This window comes from Chrysochloris asiatica, unplaced genomic scaffold (assembly GCF_000296735.1).
Source record: "Chrysochloris asiatica unplaced genomic scaffold, ChrAsi1.0 scaffold00279, whole genome shotgun sequence".
NCBI lineage: Eukaryota > Metazoa > Chordata > Mammalia > Afrosoricida > Chrysochloridae > Chrysochloris > Chrysochloris asiatica.
In genome coordinates, this window is record NW_006408797.1 from 1,788,655 (window position 1) to 1,810,496 (window position 21,842).

Sequence of the window (21,842 nt, forward strand, 5' to 3'; positions counted from 1 at the left end):
GAAGCTTTAAAGCCTCAGAAACCCCATACGAGGCCTCTATAAGTTAGAACCAACTAACCAACACTTAACAGTAGTAAATAATAACAGGGGGTAGCAAGAAGCACTAAAAATGATATTAGGCCAATTAACTAGGGTGTCCCATGAAACCATGACTCTAAATCTCTAAACCAAGAGAAGAAGTCTCATGAAGCATTTGGTTGTGCATAAATAGCATTAGCAGCTGCTCTACTTCTTTTATAGTAAAAATACATATCACACAACATTTACCAATTCAACTTTATACAGATGTACAACTTAGTGACATCAATTATATTAGTTGGCGGTGTAGTCATTACACTTACTAAATGCCAATTCCCATCACCCTAGCTCTGTACTTCATACTCAATAGCTCCAACCACTTTGGTAACTACTTTGGTCTCTATACATTTGCCTTTTCTCATATGTGAGGGCATATGATACTTGTCCTTTTGTGATTGCCTTATTTCACTCAGCACAACATCTTTAAGGTTCATCCCTGTTGCATGCATCAAGACTTCATTTCTCTTTCTGATGAAGTAAGTAGCACATTGTATGTATGTACCAAGTTTTGTTTATCCATTCACCCAAGGATGGATTCGTTTGCTTTCACCTTTTGGCTAAATTGAATAGTGCTAAGGAGCTCTGGTAGCGTAGTGGTTACGAATCGGGCTGCGAACCTTAAGGTCAGCAGTTCGAAACTACCAGCCGCTCCGCGGGAGAAAGATGAGGCTTTCTACTCCCGTAAAGATTTACACCCTTGGAAACCCTATACAGGGTCACTATGGGTCGGAACTGACTCGATGGCACAGATGGCACTTCACAACAACAACAACAACAACAACAAGTGAACACTGGAGTCCTGGTGTTGGCACTGTGGGTTAATGCGTCAGACTCCAAAGTCGTTTGAATTGCAAGGTCAGTGGTTCAGGCTCACCAGCTGCTCCTCGGAAACCCTATTCAGGGCTGTTATGGGTTGGAATCGACTCAATGGCATTTAACAACAACAACAACAACAGCATAGTGAACACTGATGTACATATGCTTGTTTATATCACTGCTTCCAGTTCCTTGGGTACAGATATCCCTGATTTACAACTGTCAGATCTGAAACATTGTGTCTTCCTGGGAGGAAGCTATGGGATAATACATGCAGAGGATATGGGAAAAATTGTGGAGTTATATAAACAGGCTCCAAGTGTTTGATTAGGGTAATATGATACAATAGGCTTGTGAAAAAAATTTCTATATGGCAAGAACATTGAATTTAGAACTTAATATTGCCAATGTGGAATAGTTCATACGTCATGAAGAAAAGGAAATCGACAAATCTGGACTTAATAGATTTTTGAAGAATAAAGAAATGCTGAAGAAAAAAGGAAATATTGAGGAAGGGGAGAAGTTGTCAAAAATTTTACAGTGAAAGGATTGTTGTTGTTGCTGTTAAGTGGTGTCCAGTCAGTTCTGACCCATAGAGACCCTGTCTAGGGTTTCCTAGGAGTGGCTGGTGAGACTGAACAGCCTTTCAGTTCAAACTGACTTTGCAGTCCAGCTCATTAACCCACAACACCATGCCAGGACTCTGTGAATTAGCTGGAGTTTTTTCTAAACTAAATGAGGGAAAACAGGGACCTAAACACTGATCGCTCTACTAATGCTGACAGATTCTGGAAGCAGTGAGATGTCATCGTGAAATACATGAAGGAATAAAGGAACCCTACAGACAACTCCCACTAATTTTCTGAGTCTAGCAATGCCAACCCCATTCCCAGGGGCAAGCCAGATGATTCAAACCCTTTACAAGTGGAGTTGTTACTGCAACTGACAAAATTCAACATCGTCAGAGTCAATTTTCATGACTTTTGTATTTTTGTATGTATATATGAGGGGGCTTCAAAAAGTTTGTGGACAAATTCCAATTAACAATATTTTCATTTATCAAAACTTTTTATTGTGAATTGGATGAAGGTTTGCAGACAAGATCATCAGTTTTACATTCAACGAATCATACACTTTGTTTCATGTCAATGATGACAATCCCCTCCCTGCAACACCAGTTATCCTGCTTCCTCCCTGTGGTTTCTGTCTCCATTCCACCCATATTCCCATTCCTTCTCATCTTTGTCCTTAGATACATGTTACCCTTTTGATTTTGAATTATTGACCATTCTGTGGTGAACATACCCTGCTATAAATCTATCTACTGCTTGACTGAAAACTGGGTCATGAGGGTGAGTTCCTTTCCAGACCGGAAGGGTGGTCGAGGGCTATAGTCTCAGGTTCTTCCAGTCTCTTTCTGACTAATAAACCAATCTCTTTTTTTCAATAATTTTGAATTTTGTTCTACATCTTCTCCCACTCTATCCAGGATCCTCTAATGTGATCCCTTTCAGGGCAGTTGGTAGCAGTAGCTGGACACTGACTAGTTCTTGTGTTTGCATTTTGTTGGCTTTGTTTTCAACTTCTCTTAGGTATCTCCTTTTTATGCCTGGTCTTCAATAGCATTTTCTCAGGCATCTAGAATCTGAGTACATAACCCAGTATTATACACATTGGGAAGTGCATGCATTGTTATAGCATGTGTTTTCCCACATGTATTAGAAAACCATATACTCGATCATTGACAAAATATATTTTAGGAACTGCCCATCAGTGAGTATATTGTTGTTAGGTGATGTTGAATTGGTTCCTATGCAAAACAGAATGAAACAATGCCTGGTCCTACCCCGTCCTCACAATTATTATGTGTGAAACCATTGTTGCTGCCACCATGTCAATCAATCTCCTTGAGAGACTTCCTCTTATTTTGCTGACTCTTCACTTTACCAAGCCTGGTATCCTTCTCCAGGGACTGGCCCTTCCTGACAACATGTCCAAAGTACAGAGACAATCTCACCATCCTTGCTTCTAAAAAACATTCTTGCTGTACTACTTTTAAGACAATTTATTTGTTTTGTGGCAGCCCATGGTACTTTCAATATTCTTCTCCAACACCATAATTCAAATGCACCAATTATTCTACATTTTCCTTATTCATTGTCCAACTTTTATATGCATATGTTATTGTTTGTTGTTAAGTGCCGTTGAGTCAGTTCCAACCCATAGCAACCCTGTATAGGGTTTCCGAAGAACAGCTGGTGAGCTTGAACCACTGACCTTGCAGTTCAAATGGCTTTGCAGTCTGGCGCATTAACCCACAGCGCATAAGAGGTAATTGAAAATACCATGGTGTGAATCAGGTGCACCTTAGTCTTTAAACTGACATCTTTGCTCTTGAACACTTTAAAGAGGTCTTTTACAGCAGATTTTCCCAATTGTGTCATTTGATTTCTTGACTGCTGCTTCCATGAGCATTGATTGTTGGTTGTGGATCTAAGCAAAATTAAGGCTTTGGCAATGTCTTTTTCGCATTTACCATGATATTATTTATTGGTCCATTTGTTAGGAGTTTTGTTTTCTTTACCTTAAGGTACAATCCATACTGAAGGCTGTAGTCTTAGATCGTCATCAGTAAGAATTTTAAGTCATGTGTGTTTCCAGCAAGTAAAGTTGTGTCATTTTCATACTGATACCATAGGTTGTTAATGAGTTTTCCTCCAATCCTGATGCCACATTCTTCTTCATACAATCCATTTTCTCAGATTATTTGCTCAGCATGTAGATTGAATAAGTGTGGTGAAAGAATACAATCCTGACACAAAGCTTTCCTGATTTTAAACCATTCAATATCCCCTTTTTCTGTTTGAACAACTGTCTCTTGGTCTATGCGTAAATTCCTCATGCGCACAATTAAGTGTTCTGGAATATACATTCTTTGCAATGTTATCCATTGTTTTTTATAATCCACATAGTTGAATGCCTTTGCATAGTCAGTAAAGAATAAGTAAATGTATTTCTGGTATTCTCTGCTTTCAGCAAAAATCCTTCTGATGTTAGCAATGATAATCCTAGTTCTGCATCCTCTTCTAAATCTGGCTTGAATTTCTGGGAGTTCTATGTTGGTGTACTGTTGCAACCATTTTTAAATTATCTTCAGAATTTTACTTTCATGCAATATTAATTATATTGTTTGATGATTTCCGTATTCTGTTGGGTCATCTCTCTTTGAAATGGATACAAATATAGTATGTTGGCTAAGTAGCTGTCTTCCAAATTTCTTGGCATAGACAAGTGAGCACCTCCAGTACTGCATCAGTCCATTGGAACTTTCCATTTATATTCCATCAATTCCTAGAGACTTGATTTCCACCATCCTTCAGTGCAGCTAGGATCTCTTCTCTCAATATCATCATTTCTTGATCGTATGGTATCTCTTGAAATGATTGACCATTGCCAGTTCTTTTTGGTACAGTGATTTCATGTATTCCTTCCTTCTTCTTTTGACACTTCTGCATCATTCAACATTTTGCCCTCAGAATCCTTCAATACTGCAACCCGAGGCTTGAATATTTTTTCTTCAGTTCTTTCAGCTTGAGAAAAGATGAGTGTGTTCTTCTCTTTTGTTTTTCTAACTCCAGATATTTGCACAATTCATTGTAATATTTTACTTTGTCTTCTCGAGCTTCCATTTGGGTTTTTCTGTTTAACTCTTATACTTCAGCATTTCTTCCACTTATGTTAACTTCTTTATGTTTGCAATGAATAAGTCATTGGTCTTGCAAAAATCTATCAGGCAATCTCCAGTATCATTTCTATCTCCAAGACTATATTTTCCTATTACTGATGCTTCCTCTTTGTTTCCCACTTTCCTATTCCAATCACCAATAGTTATCAGTGCATGTTTGATCAGTTTCAGACTGCAGAAGTTGGTAGACTTCTTCAGTTTCATCATTACTGGCTTTAGTGATTGGTGCATAAATTTGAGTAATAGTGATATTAACTGGTCTTCCCTGCAGTCCAGTGCATTAACCCACAGCCCCACACCAGGTCTTCCCTGTTGTTGTTAAGTACCGTGGAGTCAATTCCAACTCATAGTGACCCTGCACAGGGTTTCCGAGGCTGTAAATCTTTACGAGAGCAGAAAGCCTCGTCTTTCTCCCGCGGAACTGCTGGTAGTTTCAAAATGCTGACCCTGAGGTTCGCAGCCCGATTCATAACCACTACACTATCAGAGCCCCTTGGTCTTCCCTGTAGGGGTCTGGATACTATCCTGTCACAGACAACGTTGTACTTCAAGATAGATCTTGAAATATTCTTTTTGATGATGAATGAGACTCCAGTACTCTTCAGTTTGTCATTCCTGGCATGGAAAACCATGATTGTCTGATTCAAAATAGCAGTCCCTATCCATTTCACCACGGTAATGCTTAGCATGGAGTACTGGTGTGGTGCTGTAGCATAAACACTGGACTAATAATCACAAGGTCAGTGATTCAAACCCACCAGTTGCTCCTTGGAAACTGACTCAACAGCACTTAACAACAACCTCAAAAATGGACTTTTGGTGTAGCACTATAGGATAAGCTCTAGACTGCTAACTGCAATGTTGGATTCAGACCCACCAGCTATTCCTCAGAAACCCTACACAGGGTTGCTATGCGCTGGAATGAACTTGATGCACTTAACAACAACAACAATGTTTAGGATATCTGTCTTTACTTGTTTCATTTCATTTTTGACAACTTCAAGTTTTCCTAGATTCATACTTTGTATACTCCACATTTTGATTATTAATGGATATTAGCAATTGTTTCTTCTTGTTTTGAGTTGTACCCTATAAGCAATGAAATTCCCAAAAGATTTCCTCTACCTGTTATGGGCAACTCTAATTTAAGGAGGCAGCTCTTCCCCAGTCGTATTTTGCACTCATTCCAAGTTGAGGGGCTCATCTTCTGGCACTGTATCTGATAATGCTCCACTGCTGTTTATAAGATTTTCTGTGTCAACCCCTTCAGAAGTGGTCTGTCTCTCCTTTTTCCTAGTCTGGCTTAGTCTGGAAGGTCTGCTGAACCCTGTCTACCATGAGTGATCTTGTTGCTGTTGTTGTTAAGTGTCATCAAGTTGGTTCTGACTCATAGGGACCCTGTATGCAGTTTTCAAGGAGAAGAAGTTGAGTTTGAACTGCCAACCTCGCAGTTCAAACTGCCCATGAGGTCCAGTGCTTATCCTACAGAGCCACACCAGGGGACCTTTCTGCTATTTAAAATATACTGATGACATAGCTTCCAGCCCCACACAAGCCAGCTCGGTGCAACAAATTGACAGACAAGTGGTAGATCAATGAGTATAGGCTTCAAAATTATGTAGAGTAACTGAGCAGTAGGAAAACCCCAGCTACTTCTAGACAACAATCTCCTGTGTTTTGCCCTACAAGATTAAGTGAAGGGGCAGCTCATGGTATGAGAATGGCATAGTCATTATGTTCTTAACTATCTATGCATGCCTTTAAAACACCCTGATACATTGGCAGCATTGTCATTGGAGTGGCCTCTACACTTAGAAAAGGTTGTTTCGAAAATGTCATGTAAATAGTGATGTACTTGATTTGCGATTTCTTTACCAGTATTACTTTGAAGGTAATAAATATAATACATCACTCTACAGGTTTTCCAGCTGTTAGATATGCATATCTTAAAACAATACGAGCCTGCTCTGTGTGAAAAGATCAGGAGTAGAATATACAGACAAACTGAAATATAGAGCTATGCTGATTACACTGAAAATATTTGATTGAACTTCATCATCTCTTGAATTTATTAATTCTTTGCACATTGTTTTAGACATATACAATGGGTTGTCCTTTCCTGTGACCTACTAAAAATGAATCAAGCTGAACAAATTCATGTAAACCCCCAAACTCCCATTTTTGGGGATCCAAATACTTCATTCCTTAGTTCACATTCACTAATTATTATGACAGCAGCATAATATGTTGCAGAATAGATTTCCAATACTCGTGTCATTAGTTTATGTTTCCAGATCATGCATTAAGCCAAAATCATGTCTTCACATTTTTTAACCTTTTTTTAAATTGTGAATTGAGTGAAGTGTATAGATAAGTTCATCAGCTTTAAATTCAACAAATTATACACTTTATTTCATCTCAATTACAATCCCCCTCCCCCCACTGCAACAACAGTTATCCTATTTTCTCCCTGTGGTTCCCCATTTACATCTTATATTTCACAAATGAACAAAGCAAAATTATTTAGTGCACACATACAAAACAAAAATATATATTCATTTAAATGTTCAAGGGACACATTCTGTAAGTTATTTTGTGATATGGAAAATCTTTCATTCTGATTGGAATTTTGAATAACTGCATCCATAAGCAAAAATCTATCTCATCAAATTGTAACAATTTACATTTGCTTATAGTATCAAACATCTTTATCTTCATCTAGTCCGGTTCTGGTCAGCTCGGCCCTAGCCATCCAAGCTAGGTCAAAAGTCATCCAAGCTAGCTGCAAGTTTGGGAGTCCACACACACCTCCTTGCACTTCAGACCAGCTGACCCATTCCCTCTCAGACCTAGACCCTAAAGGCTAGTTCATTGCCCATGGTCTCAGAAATTCACACAACCCTAAACTTCAGACCAGCCAGCTCTTCCTCTTCTCTCTCTCACTCAGGGTTAGTGGATGCCAATGGAACATGTCCAAACTCAGCTCATGTCTTTATTGCTGCATTTCTCCCATTTAAAATGACAATATATACTCTGTAAATTGAATTGTTGTCATGTTTACCAATTGTATTCAAATCACCTGAATTGCTAGGTCCATCTGTAGCAGATTGAGAATTGAATGATTAAGACTGTATATTGAAAACAATAGACAGAACTAACTGATAGACAATACAGTAGCCACTTCCTTTTATAAATTTCACCATTAGCTTTGCACCCTAGAAACATATTCTGACTATGGAATGTTGTTTGTTTACCATCCATAACTTTTTTTTACGTGAATTTTATAATGGTCCACTCTGGTGTCAACAATCACTTGGCCTACTTTAGACCATAATAATTTGCATCATTAGAATGAAAATTATTCCACAAAGCAACATCTTCATTTCTATTTTTCACAGTGTTTGCAGATGCAGCAATTTTAGATTTAAAAATAATGTCACTTTTTGTTGATACTAAGTGCTATTGAGTTGGTTCCGACTTATAGCAACCCTGTATAAGGTTTCCAAGAAGTGGCTGGTGGATTTGAACCACCCACCTTGTGGTTAGCAGTCCAAAGCTTATCCTATTGCATCACGCCAGGACTCCTCACTTTCTATACCATTATTAATTTCTTTTGCTATAACAAGAATAGATGCAGAATTTGGGACAAATTCTGTTGGATTATTATTGCTATCAGTAATTTCAGTATTAGCACTAATAGTTCAACAATTTGCACCCATTAAATTCAAGCTTTCAAACTTCAACATAAGAATCTCTTCCGATCAATTACATTTCGAAAACGAAATTAATTTTGAAATTTTCTTTTGGGGTTCACAAATCGTTTTCTTTTTATATTCTGTGAGCTTTTGTTTTTTGTGCTCCACTTAGATGTTGCTGTTTCATTTTATTTGTATATAAAATTATGTCACTTTTAAAATTTGATTCCACTGTAGCAAATGAATTTGAACTATTAAAAATAAATAAAATGTATGAAGCAAGTAGAATTTATCAAGTAAAATTCAAATGTGGATGTTAACATAAAATTTTATATTTGATAACAAGTAATTTAAAAAATATTGATTTGGAATGTGTAATTTTGGTCATCGGGTCTGAGATAATCTAAAGGAATAGTACTTCCAAGGCAGTTGGAAATAGTTTCATTAGTTTTTTGTACAATGGTTTTTGGCGGTTCCTTCACAGATATCCATGAGTGTTTTTCTTTTTGAAATAATACTTAAAAACGTGTGCGCTCTCTTTCCATCCATGATGCTTCAACTTCACAGTTCATTGGACTACTGCTGATACCCAATGTGGGCAGGAGCAATTGAAAACAGCATGATACAAATGCAAGGGTATGTCCAATCAGAAGCTTGTGTTTGGGCTCACTTGTCATAGGACAGGACCAGATTATACCACAAATCATGTGGTCTTTTGCAGCATATTTGCCCAATGCAATACGTTGTTTGATTTCTTGACTGTTGCTTCCATGAGTGTTAATTGTGGGTCCAAGCAAAATGAAGACTTTGACAGCTTCAACCTTTTCTCCATTTATCATGCTGCTGCTTATTGGTACAATTGTGAGGAGTTCTGTTTTTGTTTTGTTTTCTTTTCCATTGAGGTGCAACCCATACTGAAAGCTGTAGCCTTTGATCTTCATCAGTAAGTAAAGGGTATTGCAGTCCAGCCTTAATTCTCTTATTGGTTTATCGCATTAGATTCCCTTCATGGGGAATCATCACATAACTGCCACATTACATCATTACAAATCACTGAAAAGCATGACCCAATCAAACTGATGCATATTTTTGGGGTACATAATTCAATCTGACAAAATTTATAAAATGTACATCTTATTTCTTTGTGGAATTGTTCAACTCCCATATTCAGAGATACATACATAATTGATACAACAATGGCACCACTTCCCAATGGGCAAGTTCATTTTGTGAGTTACAACAGGATCAATCAATTTCTTAAAAGAAAGGCTATCTGAAGGGAAATGGAAAATAAGATGCATTTATATAATTTTCTAAATATTCATTTAATTTATTTTCTCAAGAAATTATTCAATTTCCTTACATGGAGGTATATAAATACTCTCATAAAATATAAATGTAATGTTCTGATAAACGCCCTTTGCAGATTTCTTGGAAGGCAAGTATAGAAACACACTCATTGTTGCAAAACAGAAACATAATCTCACAATAAATAAATATTGACTTTTATGTCCTTTTACTCTGTCTAATAGCTCATATATTAGCACATGTAGAGTAATGTAAAGCTCTGTATCTTGCATAAAAATGAAACTCACTTGATATATAAATTTAAACTTTTGTGATAGATAAGTATTAATATTTCCAGTATTTTAACATTTTCTATTAGTATCTTATTAAATTATTACCATTGTTAGAATTATATTAAGTGTATGCTAGATTGCATCCACATATCTGCCAAACATTTTAAAGTTAAAGTTATAAATATTGTTTGCAAATTTAGGACATACCTCTGTAGGTAAATGTTGTACAGTTAAAAAGTAACTTGATTGAGTTCCTTGTAATGGCAGAATTATTTGAGCTCCTTCACTTTTGCATGTCACCTGGGACTGGAGTTCCATTGGTTGTTTACCAGGACATGCGCAAGAGTATACTCTTGTGTATGGATCATTACAAAAAGCGTTGCTACATTTTTGGCATGAATGCTGGATCTCTTAAACGATTGTCTCAAAATGGATCAGAGACCTGTTATCTATTAATATAATCCATACTTGCTCAGTAACAGCTTATGTTAAATCCAGTTGCATACTGGGTAAATATAGCAAAAGTTATATATTAAGAAGAAACAGTATACTCCTAAGAGACCTGACAAGAAAGGAGCTTCAATTAATGTAGGGTGCTGGAGGAGACAGGTGCTTAAGTGGTAGGGGCCTTATAACTTAAACAGTGTTTCTTGTGGGCACCCTTGTGACCCTGCATGACCTTTATTTCAGGCTGTACATTTCCACTCACTGGAACTAAAACCAATCTCATTTAATCTCCTGCCAGTTCCCTTTCCACTGTGGTACTCTCTTTCTCTTATGTCCTATCTTCTTGGCATTTATGAGTCTTCGCTTTGGACAACTGATGCCCCTGCTTTGTTGATACCCTAAAAGCATGCATATATTACTTATTGGGTAAGCTGCCTCTGCTTAAGAGTGAGGTGGGACAAGCCTATCATGGTTAAGTCTCCTTGACCTGCTGTACCTGGGATGAAGCTTCCATCCAGTGAGGGAAGGCTAAGTGGAAGAAGGGAACTTCAGTTCATTTGGTCACCCCCACCTGAAGTAGACTTTCTACAGCTTGGATTTGGAGGAGATGAGAGATGCATTCAGGTGAAATCATACCCCTACGCTGAGAGTTGGGGGTTAGGGAGCCCCATCTTTTTGGAAGCACCTGCCCAGAGTAGAGCTTCTGTCAAATTGAATTGGAAAGGAAATGGGAGCAGATGGCTCATGTACCCTAGACTTTCATTGTTCTTACCAAAATTTAATGAATTTTCTTAAATAACTATTTATTCCTTTACTGTGTACCTTTAGGACAATTTCAAGAGACTTTAGATAACTGTTTTTGGTAGTCTAAAAAGAATTCTCACCAGTTACATGATTATTTTACTAGGAAGCAGTTGCCCCAAGCTCCTTGTATCATAATTCTGGAAGTTTTCATTTTGTTCCTGTTTTTGGTAAAGATTTATTAGAACAAAGACATGTCTATTCATGTGTGTATTGTCTGTGGCCACTTTTATGCCTCAATGGCAGAGTTGTGTAGTTGCAACAGAGACTTAATAGCCTGTCAGGCTTAAAGTACTTACTATCTGGGCCATTATAGAAAAAGTATGCTGAGGCATTAATTCATTATCTTTCCTTTCTCGTTATAGAAAACTATCTTGCAAAACTATTAACATATAAAGAGGGGATCAAAGAATATTTATAAGAAAAATTATGTCAGCTAGTCAATGATTCATTCACTCATTCATTCACCATTGTTCTCTATTTGTGTGTGTGTGTGTGTGTGTGCGGTATTTGTCAGCTTCAAACTTAAAAAATTTCTTGTATTGTATTTTCTTATTCTAACTCACTATTCCATTTTATACCTAATTTAGCATTTTGCATTTTGTAATCTTCTTGTTAAAGTGGGCCTCTAAATTATATAAGCCTCCCCAAATAAAGAACCAGTGTGATTAAATTTATGTTGTAGAATTGCATCTCCAATATTTCAGTCATCTACTTACTGTATTCAAAAAATTTTGTCATGTCAACATAGCACCTGTTCTATTTGCATAATATTTTAATTGTCTTTTTTACCAAAACGAATGTTGTTGTTGTTGTTAGGTGCCATTGAGTCGGTACTGACTCATAGTGACCCTATACACAACAAAATGAAACACTGTCCGGTCCTGGGCTAACCTCACAATTGTTGCCACGATTGAGCCCATTGGTGCTACCACTTTGCCAATCCATCCCACTGGGGGTCTTCCTCTTTTTCTCTGACCCTCAACCTTACCAAACATGATATCCCTCTCCAGTGACTGCTCCCTCCTGACAATATGTCCAAAGAATGAGAGATGAAGTTTGACCATCCTCGCTTCCAAGGAGCACTTGGGCTGTACTTCTTCCAATACAGATCTGTTTTAGATCTTCCAACACAGATCTAAAAGGAATAGATCTTAGTATATCTCTGAAATCGCAGACTTGTGCCAGGTTTACCTTTGTAAACATACCTTGTGTGGGTGCCCTGGACACACTCTGACTGAGTAACTAATGTTGGCCGGGCAAGGTACTGAAGGGTGGTGGGAGGTCAGACTGGTGGTTGGGGTGAGTCAGCTGGGTGGGTCAACACCTCACTGTACCTGTAACTGCCATTGGTTGTCTGAGCTCTGGGCTCTGAGCTTCTAGTGGCAGGGCAGGGTCAGATACATTGGGGCCAGGCACAAGGCAGACATCTCAGGCGCTGTACACTGAAGAGTGAGTGGCAGCCCCCTGATGCACCAGTCTCTGTCTTTCAGCACTGCTTTAAAGGACACTGTATCTGGCTGACACCTGACATCCTCAAACGGGACGGAAACTGGGGTGCTTGGAGTCCATTTGGCTCCTGTTCCCGCACCTGTGGCACAGGTGTGAAGTTCAGGACCCGCCAGTGTGACAACCCACAGTGAGTTGATCTGCCATTCCCTTACCCTTCTAAGGTGGCAAGTGAGGTCCCAGTGATGGCTCTATCTTGTACAATAATTCTAGAGAGGGTATAGGGACAGGCAGCCCTGGCCACTCCTCACACCACCTAGGAAGAAGCTGAGACTCAGAGAAGCAGAGTACATGTCTCAGGCACAAAGTCTACAGGGGCAGATCTGGGCTCCTGACCCACCAGCCTGCAACCACTCCCCACCTGTAGTGTAGTCCAACTCTACACACCAGCATACACACTCTTCCTAATCGAGGGGACTGAGGATAGAAAGCAAAATAGAGGGAGAAAGGAGAAAAAAAGGAGGGCTCTCTTGGCCCTCAGAATGCTGGGAGCCTGAACAGTGGCTGCCATAGCCAAACAGCTGTCTTCAGTCAGGAGAGGGGCGGACTCAGCAAACTAGCCTGTCTGTAGAGGTTGCTACTGTGACAGCCTCAAAAACTGCTCCCCCTTCTGTTCCTCCTGCCCTGTCTTCCTCCTGGGTCCTTTCATTCCACCACCCCATCCTATAGCTGTCCCCCAGGCCATGCCCTGTCCTCAGTCCACAGCCACTTCCCTAGTCACGTGCTCACCACTACTGACCTGGGTTATTGTCCAGACCTCTCTGTTTTCAACCCTCAGTCTTGGCCTTGACCTCTTCCAGTGTAGAGTCACAGTCAAGAAGAAAGGCTGTGGAACTCGAGTGTGTGGCCTGTAGCTCACTGTGTGACCTGGGGCCACTTGTCATCCTGGGGCTTGTAAGTGGCTTATAAGTGCAGCCCCTGGAATGGCGATGTTAACATCTTTCTGATCTTTCACCTTCCTATCCTAGAGAGTGCCAGGAGACACGTGGAGTTTGTTTCTTTCTGTGGCCTATGTAAAAAGAAAAAAATATATTTCCCTGAAAATATTAAATATCTGGAGATATCATATTTTTGAAAAAGCAACAGATTCCCAGCTTCTAAATCGGGTACCATAGCAACGCTGGGTCCAAATACAGGCTGGTGGGCAGCAAGCTCCTTCATGGGGTAGCCTCACCTGGCCTGCTTCCCTCATCTCCTTCACCCACCTGAATATGCTTAGATATTTGGTTGGGTCCTTTCACCCCTAAGCATCAGTCTCAGGTTTGTCACCCTGCCATGACCTCAGCAGTGCTCCAGGGTCTGAGAAATTGTATACCATTTTTTGTGCATATGCACTTGTTTTTTGTGGGGCAGATCCCTAGCTTCATATCTCAACTTCTTAGAGGAGCCTGTGACTCCAAAATTTAGGCCCTACCGGTCTTAGGGTGAGTCTACTGCCTGGCTGACTTTCAGAGGTCACTTGCACTCCAGGCTTTGTAGCAGTTTGCATGCTCTGTTCAGTCTGGTTGGACTCTAAACTGACCATGGGAGGACTCAGCAGAGGCAGTACTAAGAGGGGTCAAGTGAGTCCATGCGAGCAGGCCAGGCTGATGGGGTGAGGACTCAGGAAGGGGTCTAAGACTGTGGTCCAGAGGGGGAGAACGTGCTTCCCTAGAGCACCTGTGCCCACCAGCCCAGTTTGTGTTTGGCATCTTGTCTTTCTTTCCTGTCCTCCTCTTGCTTGGGAGCTCCACACTGTGATTCTGGCCAGGAGTAGAGACAGGAAGGGGCTCAGATGCTCTCTGCCTGATTCTCAAGGCTCCATGTTGTTCTTGTTGTTAAGTGCCTTGGAGTCAGTTTCAACTGTATAGAGTTTCTAAGGAGCAACTGATGGGGTTTGAACTGCTGACCTTGCAATTAGCAGCCCAGTGCTTATCCTACAGAGCCACACCAGTACTCTCAAGATCTCCTTGGGAACTTTAAAACATACCTCAAAATGAGACTAACAAACAGGAGAGATAGCACTGCAGGTGTGCTTGGCAAGAACTCAATAAATGTCATTAATGTCTGCTGCTCCTTTATGTGTGGATGCAGTTGGGAGAGCAGAACTAACCTTACTCCTGGTTTCCAGACCCAGTCTCCCTGTGCTTAACTTGGGCCTGGCCCTGGCTGGACTATTGAAGTGCAGAGGACTTGATACCAGACTTGGCCCTGAAGGAGTGCACATGGTCTCTCTGACCTTCCCCACGGGCATCCTCTGTGGCCTAGCTCTTTTTGGTGATGGCAGCAAGGGACAGGGAGAGCAACAGTGGAAGCCAAGTTGTCCTAACTGCCTGCAGCCCTGTCAGTTCACAAAACCAGTATATATGAGAACCACCCAGCCCACGCCCAGGTCCCGCACTTCCTCCATGTATCCTTGGCCATAAGACAGTATGGGTGTGGCAACACAGTTCCAAAGTGGTTTATTTACATCGACCACAGCCCCACACAGCACAGCCACAGCACCCAATGGATCTCAGAGCTCAGAGGCTCATTAACAACCCAGGTTGTAAGCGCATCCACGTAGCCACACATTTCACAGGTTCTCCAAGAAATGGTGATCGGACCAGGATGCGCCTTCTTTAATTACTGTTTGCTGTGCTCGCATGCAGCAACCCTTCTTACAACATAAACCCATGAGGAGCTGAGTAGGGAGGTGCTTGCTGCTGGCCCTCTGCTCCCTCAAGTTGAATTCAGTCTGTGTTTTTAGCTCTCCCCACTCTTACAATTGCGAAATTGAAAACAATCTGCGGTCTCCAAGTTCTTCACCTACTATATCTCCTTTGATTTTGCCAGCTAACATTCTGTTTTGGAAATGACATTCAAATTAGCAACATTCAGATGGGCCAGCACCTCCCACTATTTCCAGTACAGCTTCTGGATTCTTGGAACCCATGCGGCCACTAGGAGGCTCCTGAGCACAGACATCTGTGCTCTTGTTCCTCCTGCACCCAGGCCTGCTCTCTCCTTCCCATGCTGCTCTTGGTGGTTTTGTCATTGGTTCTGTGACTCCATCAGTCATCCACCTGTAAATTGTAGCTAGCGGGAGCCCATGAGCATTTGGTCCCATATGCAGAGCTGGGCACACTATGTTAGTTTTCTTTTGTTCTCCCCAGCCGATTGTTTCTTTCTCCACAATTTTTGCATCCTTTCCACTGTCTGCCCCCAAGAACTTAATACCATGCAAGGGGTTTTACAGAAGCTGACTCCTTTATGATCACCTGTATCATGCAGTAGCTGTTGCCATCCTTGTGGCAGACAGATCAAGACTTTAGCCCAGGGCTCAGATGTCAATGCTGAGATGGAGCAGAGGCTCCAGTTCTGCGTGTCTACCATGCCTGGTTCAGGATGACCATGCCCAGACTTTCCAGCTACTAATAGGGCCACCCTGTCTTCCAGAGGCATCCTGCTCACCCAGACTGAGTTGGGGGTGGAAATGAGGGACTCAGGGAGATGCCTCCTACATAACACTGAGATAGGAAGAAAGCTAGCACTGTGTGCCCAGCCCTGCTCATGGGACCAAATGCTTATGATGACTTCTGAGTTCCCAAATCTGTATCAGTGCTGCAGACCTGACTGTCAGCAAATGCCACCTAGCCCTTGTCATCTAGACTTATGGTGTGGTGCAGAAGGCAGGACTCAAACACCCAGCCACCCAAACAACGCTTCAATAACAACCACAGCTATCTAATGGTGCTGGTGGGGCACACAGACCTATAAGCAGAAACTCCCTTTCCTAGGGACTCCAGGATGGAGGGGTCCAGTCCATTCCATACCAAGACCCTACGGCTTGGAACCTGGGAAGTGGCCTGGGGTCTGTGTGGCAGGGACAGGGCAGGGCCGACACCTGATGTGAAAGGATCCTATAAATGCTGCGCGGCTCTGTGGACTGGCCTTTGTCTCTTGGCACCAAGCTCAAGGCCTCTGCTTTCTCTCTAGCCCAGCCAATGGGGGCCGCACCTGCTCAGGCCTTGCCTACAATTTCCAGCTCTGCAATCCTCAGGACTGCCCTGACATGCAAGCCGACTTCCGAGAGGAGCAGTGCCGCCAGTGGGACCTGTACTTCAAGCATGGCGATTCTCAGCATCATTGGCTGCCCCACGAGCACCGGGACGGTGAGCCTCCAGGCAGTGGGTGCCCAGCAAACAGGTCTGGGTGGGCAGATGGCCTGGGCCTGGCACCATTCTTTGCCCCTGATTCTGCTTGGGGCAAGGGTGTGGACAAAGCCTGGGTTGGCAGCAAAACCAAATCTGGCCAGCTGTGGTGCCAGGGTCCACTTTGGGCTGGGGAGTCAGAACACTGGGTTTGTCCAAGGACACAAGGCTGAGGGAGCCAGGCTGGAGGCTTAGTGTGTGCCCAGCTCCCACAGTTGTCATCTGTTGGACAAGGCCACAGGTGTACCTCCGGAAATGGGGGGTGGGGGGGGTGGGACTGAAGGCAGCTGGGGCTTACCTCTGCTAAAGAACCAGATCACCTCTGGGCTTCTCATCCATTAGTCAGGACTCCCACTGGTAAGTGCCAAAAAGTATGACTCGACAGGTTTAAGCCTTAAAAGGAATTTGTTGGCATTGGAAAGTGTGGTAGCTTCAGTCATGGTGGACCCAGAAACTTGTGATCATTCCAGAGTCTTTTCTAGTTCGTTCAGCTTTAGTTCCTCAGTGTTGGCATCTCTCCCACTCTACAGGGGCAAAAATGGCTTCAGTAACAGATTCCTCATATCCTATAAGTTCAGAAATCTCAATTGAAAGACTTCCCTGTTCTGGTGTTTTCTGATATGATGGGGCCCCTTGTCCTAGAATGAGCCACTGCAGCCAAAGGTTGGGGCACACCCACTGCAGTCAGAGGGTAGGGCTATACTTGAGTCTCATGAGCTGAGAGGGTGAAGGAGTGGGTTCTCAAAGGATGTGGCTGGAGTGCTATGATCACACAGGGAGGTGGGAGCAGGTAGGATGCTTATCCACAATTCCTGTGTGCTGTAGCCTGTTTCTGTTTCCCAGAATTCCATAAGGACAGATCTCCCAGCACCTCTGCTCTAAGTTAAGTTTATCCAAGGAGCAAAGCCATTGGCCTTCTTTAAAGCTGGCCACGTGGAATAAGAAGCCTGGGCATCTTTCCACTCACCTAGCTTTTGGGGAGGTGGAAGGGCTGGACTCTCAGTGTTTTGAGCCCCAGTATCTCCTCAAGGGACTGAGGTGGGGAGAGTCTCACTGGGACAGAGGGAAAGTGAAAAATGATACCAGTCCGTGTTGGCCAAGTACCTACTATGTTGCAGACATGATTCTAAGTGTTTTACGTGGGTGCTCAGGAACCCTAAGAGACAATCCACTTTAATTATGGATGGGGAAATTGAGGCACAGATCTATTAACTATGTTCTCAAGGTGACCTGTGCTGCAGGCACTAGGGGTGCTTATGCCCTTGGGGTGTCACTAACTCAGGGGACAGAGCTGGGAAACACATTCACTTTAGTTTCCAAGTGCTGCTCCAACTGAAGTACAATAAGTGGGTGGCTTTAAAGAATACAAATGCATTTTCTCACAGTTCACAAGGCTAGAAGTTCAAAGCCCGCGTCTATCCTTTCTTATCGTTGGCCCTGGGTGTTCCTTGGTTCCTTGGCTTGTGTCTTTTGGTGTGCAAGTGTATACATGTTTGTGTTTAATCTGTTCTTTTTATACCTCAAAAGTTATTAGGTTTAGAACCTACCTTTCCTGGGTAGGACTTAATTAACAAAACAAAGAAAATCCCTTATTTACAAGTATATGGGCCAGGCTTTCAAATACATATTTCAAGGGGACACTATAAAGTCGATAACAGCCCATATACTCATACCATGTGTTTATACTGGTCCCTCTGGTTCCAGTACAGCTCCCCAGTGGTCGTTTCCACCCCTCCCGTTTTCTTATTTCTGACCTCTTTCTCCAACAGCGAGAAAACTGGCTCTTAGGATTTACAGTGCAATTGTTTATTTGTTCAGTTCCAGCGGACATAAAAAGTAGTTTCAGAATCCTGACTCTTTTACAAAGTGTTTTCACACTTCTTTTTGTCTTTAGCCCAAGAGTCTTCTGTCAAGATAGTTTTCCAAGGTTAATCTGATTAGTTCTTTTCCCTACCCACTTCAATGTAGTTATGCAAGCCATTTGTAAGAAATTCACTTGCCAACGTTTGTATTACATTTTGGGTCTCCTTCCCTGACACAGGGGAAGATGTGACAGTCTGCTTCTATAAAGAATACAGTCTCAAAAACCCAATAGGGAATTTCTGCTCCGTTCTGTAGGGTCCTTATAAGTTGGAACCGACTTAAGTGCAATGGGTTTGGGGTTTTGGTTTTCCCTCCATTCGTGATGGCATTATAGCTCAGTTCTTCCCAAGGATTGGGGTGGCAGAGAGAGGCCAGAGAGCAAGCCTCTCTGCCACTTTGAACATCACCTCTTCAAGAATCTGTAGTGACCAGCACCAGCCCCTGTCCTTATACCAGTGGACTGGGCACAGTAGGCGGGACAACCCCCTTCTTGTTTCCCAAGGCTGCCAGAAAAAATTGCTAAAAGAACAGAAATTTATTCTCTCTGATCTTGAGGCTAAAAGTGCAAAAGCAAGCTGTCAGCCTGGCCATGTTCTTTCTGAATACTCTAAGGCAGGAGTGGTCTGGCCCTACCACGGAAAACACAGTTCCAGCCATAACATTGTTCTTGTTATTAAGTGCCATCAAGTTGGTTTCAACTCATAGCGACCCTGTCTACGGTTTCCAAGGAGCAGCTGATGGGTTTATACTGCCAACCTTATGATTCATAGTTCAATGCTGATCATACCACACCAGGAATCCAGCCATCACATTGCTGTTGTTGTTAAGTGCCGTTGAATTGGTTCTGACTCACAGCAACCTGTCTGTGGTTTCTGAGGAGCAGCTGGTGGGTTTGAACTGCCAACCTTGTGGTTCACAGTCCAGTGCTGATCCTACAGTGCCACCCCATCACACGTGTGGTGATATTTATGTGCTGTGGAGTCAGTTCCGACTCATAGCGACCCTGTACAGGGTTTCTGAGGCTGTAAATCTTTACAGGAGCAAAAAGCCTCATCTTTCTCCCACGGAACAGCTGGTAGTTTCAAACTGCTGACCTTGAGGTTTACAACCCAATTTGTAACCACTACTAGAGCTCCTTATATAGCAGGCTGATTTTTAAGTTCATAATTTTGTTTGGCCCATGAATAACTATAAGTTTTGGCAGAAAAAAAGGTTCCCCACCCCTGCTCTAGGGGAAGACCCTTTCTTGCCTCTGCCAATTTTTGGTGCCCCAAAGGCTTTCCTTGGCTTGTGTCAACATCACTGTAATCTCTGCCTCCATCTTCACCTGACCTTCCTGTCTTCTGTTTCTCTGTGTGTCTTCACCTCTTCTTAGGAATACACCAGTCATTTGCATTTAGGACTTCATGAATCTTAACTAATTGCACTGGGTAAGCCTTATTTCTAAGTAAGGTCACATTCTGAGGACTTAGGTGGGCATGAATTTGGGGGGGGAAACACTATTCAATCCATGAGACTTTCTTGGAGGCTTCAGTCTGGTGGAAAAAGTGAAAGGACATCAAATAATAGAAAGTGCGTTGGCTGCCTCTGAGGTAATGCTGAGGAGGAAGGAGCAGGGACCAGAGGCTGAATCAAGGGAGGCTTAAGGCTTCCAAAGAAAGCCAACTGTAAAGGGGTTCTTTCAGTCAAAACCAAGCAAACCTTATCTTTCCACAGAGAGTGTCAGGACTTTCTGGCTAGGACCTCAGGGATCAGAGAACTCAATGCAGCCTCACTCACTTATGTGGGAAAACTAAAACAAAACCATTGCCATCAGTGCTGGTTCTGACTCATGGTGATGTCATGTGTGTCAGAGAACTGTGCTCCACTGGGCTTTCAATGGCTGATTTTTGGAAGCAGATCACCAGGTCTGTCTTTGAGGCACCTCTGGGTGGGTTGGAACTGCCAACGTTTTAGTTGGCAAGAGTATGTTCCACCCAGGGACTCCCACTTAGAGAAATGTCTTTGAAATCAGGGTCATGGCCTCAGAAACACTGGGAGTTGGAGTCATCTGTTCCCTTTCTCTTTCTCTCCCAGACCAAGGGTGAGGCAGCCTGGAGAGGGGCATATCAACCATAAGCAGGCCCCATGGGAGACAACACTTGTGGTTCTCTTGGCAACCTTGAGAATGTCGTAGGGGCTCCTCACCACACCTGTTGTTTCTCCCCAGCCAAAGAGCGCTGCCACCTACACTGCGAGTCCAAGGAGACTGGGGAGGTGGTGTCCATGAAGCGCATGGTGCACGACGGGACACGCTGCTCCTACAAGGATGCCTTCAGTCTCTGTGTGCGCGGGGACTGCAAGGTGAGTGTGGGCAGTGAGGCATAGCATCTTGGGGCCCCATGTGAACCTCTCCTTCTTGGGGCATTTGGGAAGATTCACTGAAGTTAAGCACACAATGTGTGGGAGCAGCACCAGGCACAGAAGTGGACTCTCAAAAAAGTGAGGGGACTCGCTCACACCATAGAGGCTCTGCAACTCGAGTATACCTAGGGGTAGCTTGGGGAGCTGAGCTGCACCTCAGATATTCTGATTCTGTGGTCTGGGACATCACCTGGGAACATGAAATTTTAAAGCACCCCAGGTGATTCTGATCCTTAAGTGGCACACTGCTACATCCCTACACTCTGCTGAGCTCTGAACTTTGTGATTTGGATTGAGGCTAGCCATCAGGAGAATGTCCAGAGAGCTTGGTCCTCAGTGAAATGCTGTGTTGGGCTGTCCTTCATTATTATGGCCTGGGTTCCCGCCTTAGGTGGCCACAAGAACCATCTATGAGGTAGCCTAAGCCTCATGAGTACAGACTCGTCCCTGCCAGATTCCCCTAGAAACAACTCTAAGTCTCCGCTAGGTTGTTATAGACAGGACTGACGGTGGATACTACAGCGAGCTGACGTGTCCGACCATCCTAAGGAATGGCAGTGTCTTCAGGAAGCTCTGTTGAGCCTTACAGAACTTCACAAGCACCTAGATGTGGAGAGGTGGCTGGAAGCATGTGGAGATAGACACAGGCAGCCAGAGCGTACACTGCCAGGCTTCTCTTCCTTCAGTGCTGCTTGTGAAGAGCTCCTCCAAGATGCCACAGCAGTGGGTGCCA

At 42.8% G+C, this 21,842-nt stretch overlaps 1 protein-coding gene across 1 annotated transcript in view; it reads left to right on the forward strand.

Moving 5' to 3' along the window:
• Window positions 1-21,842, forward strand: part of ADAMTS2 (ADAM metallopeptidase with thrombospondin type 1 motif, 2) — a 363,960-nt gene that overhangs the window by 289,228 nt on the left and 52,890 nt on the right. The window contains exons 11-13 of the mRNA XM_006874455.1: window positions 12,656-12,801; window positions 16,629-16,804; window positions 20,916-21,049. Coding sequence (XP_006874517.1) covers window positions 12,656-12,801; window positions 16,629-16,804; window positions 20,916-21,049 — 456 coding nt within the window. The remainder of the gene's footprint in view (window positions 1-12,655; window positions 12,802-16,628; window positions 16,805-20,915; window positions 21,050-21,842) is intronic.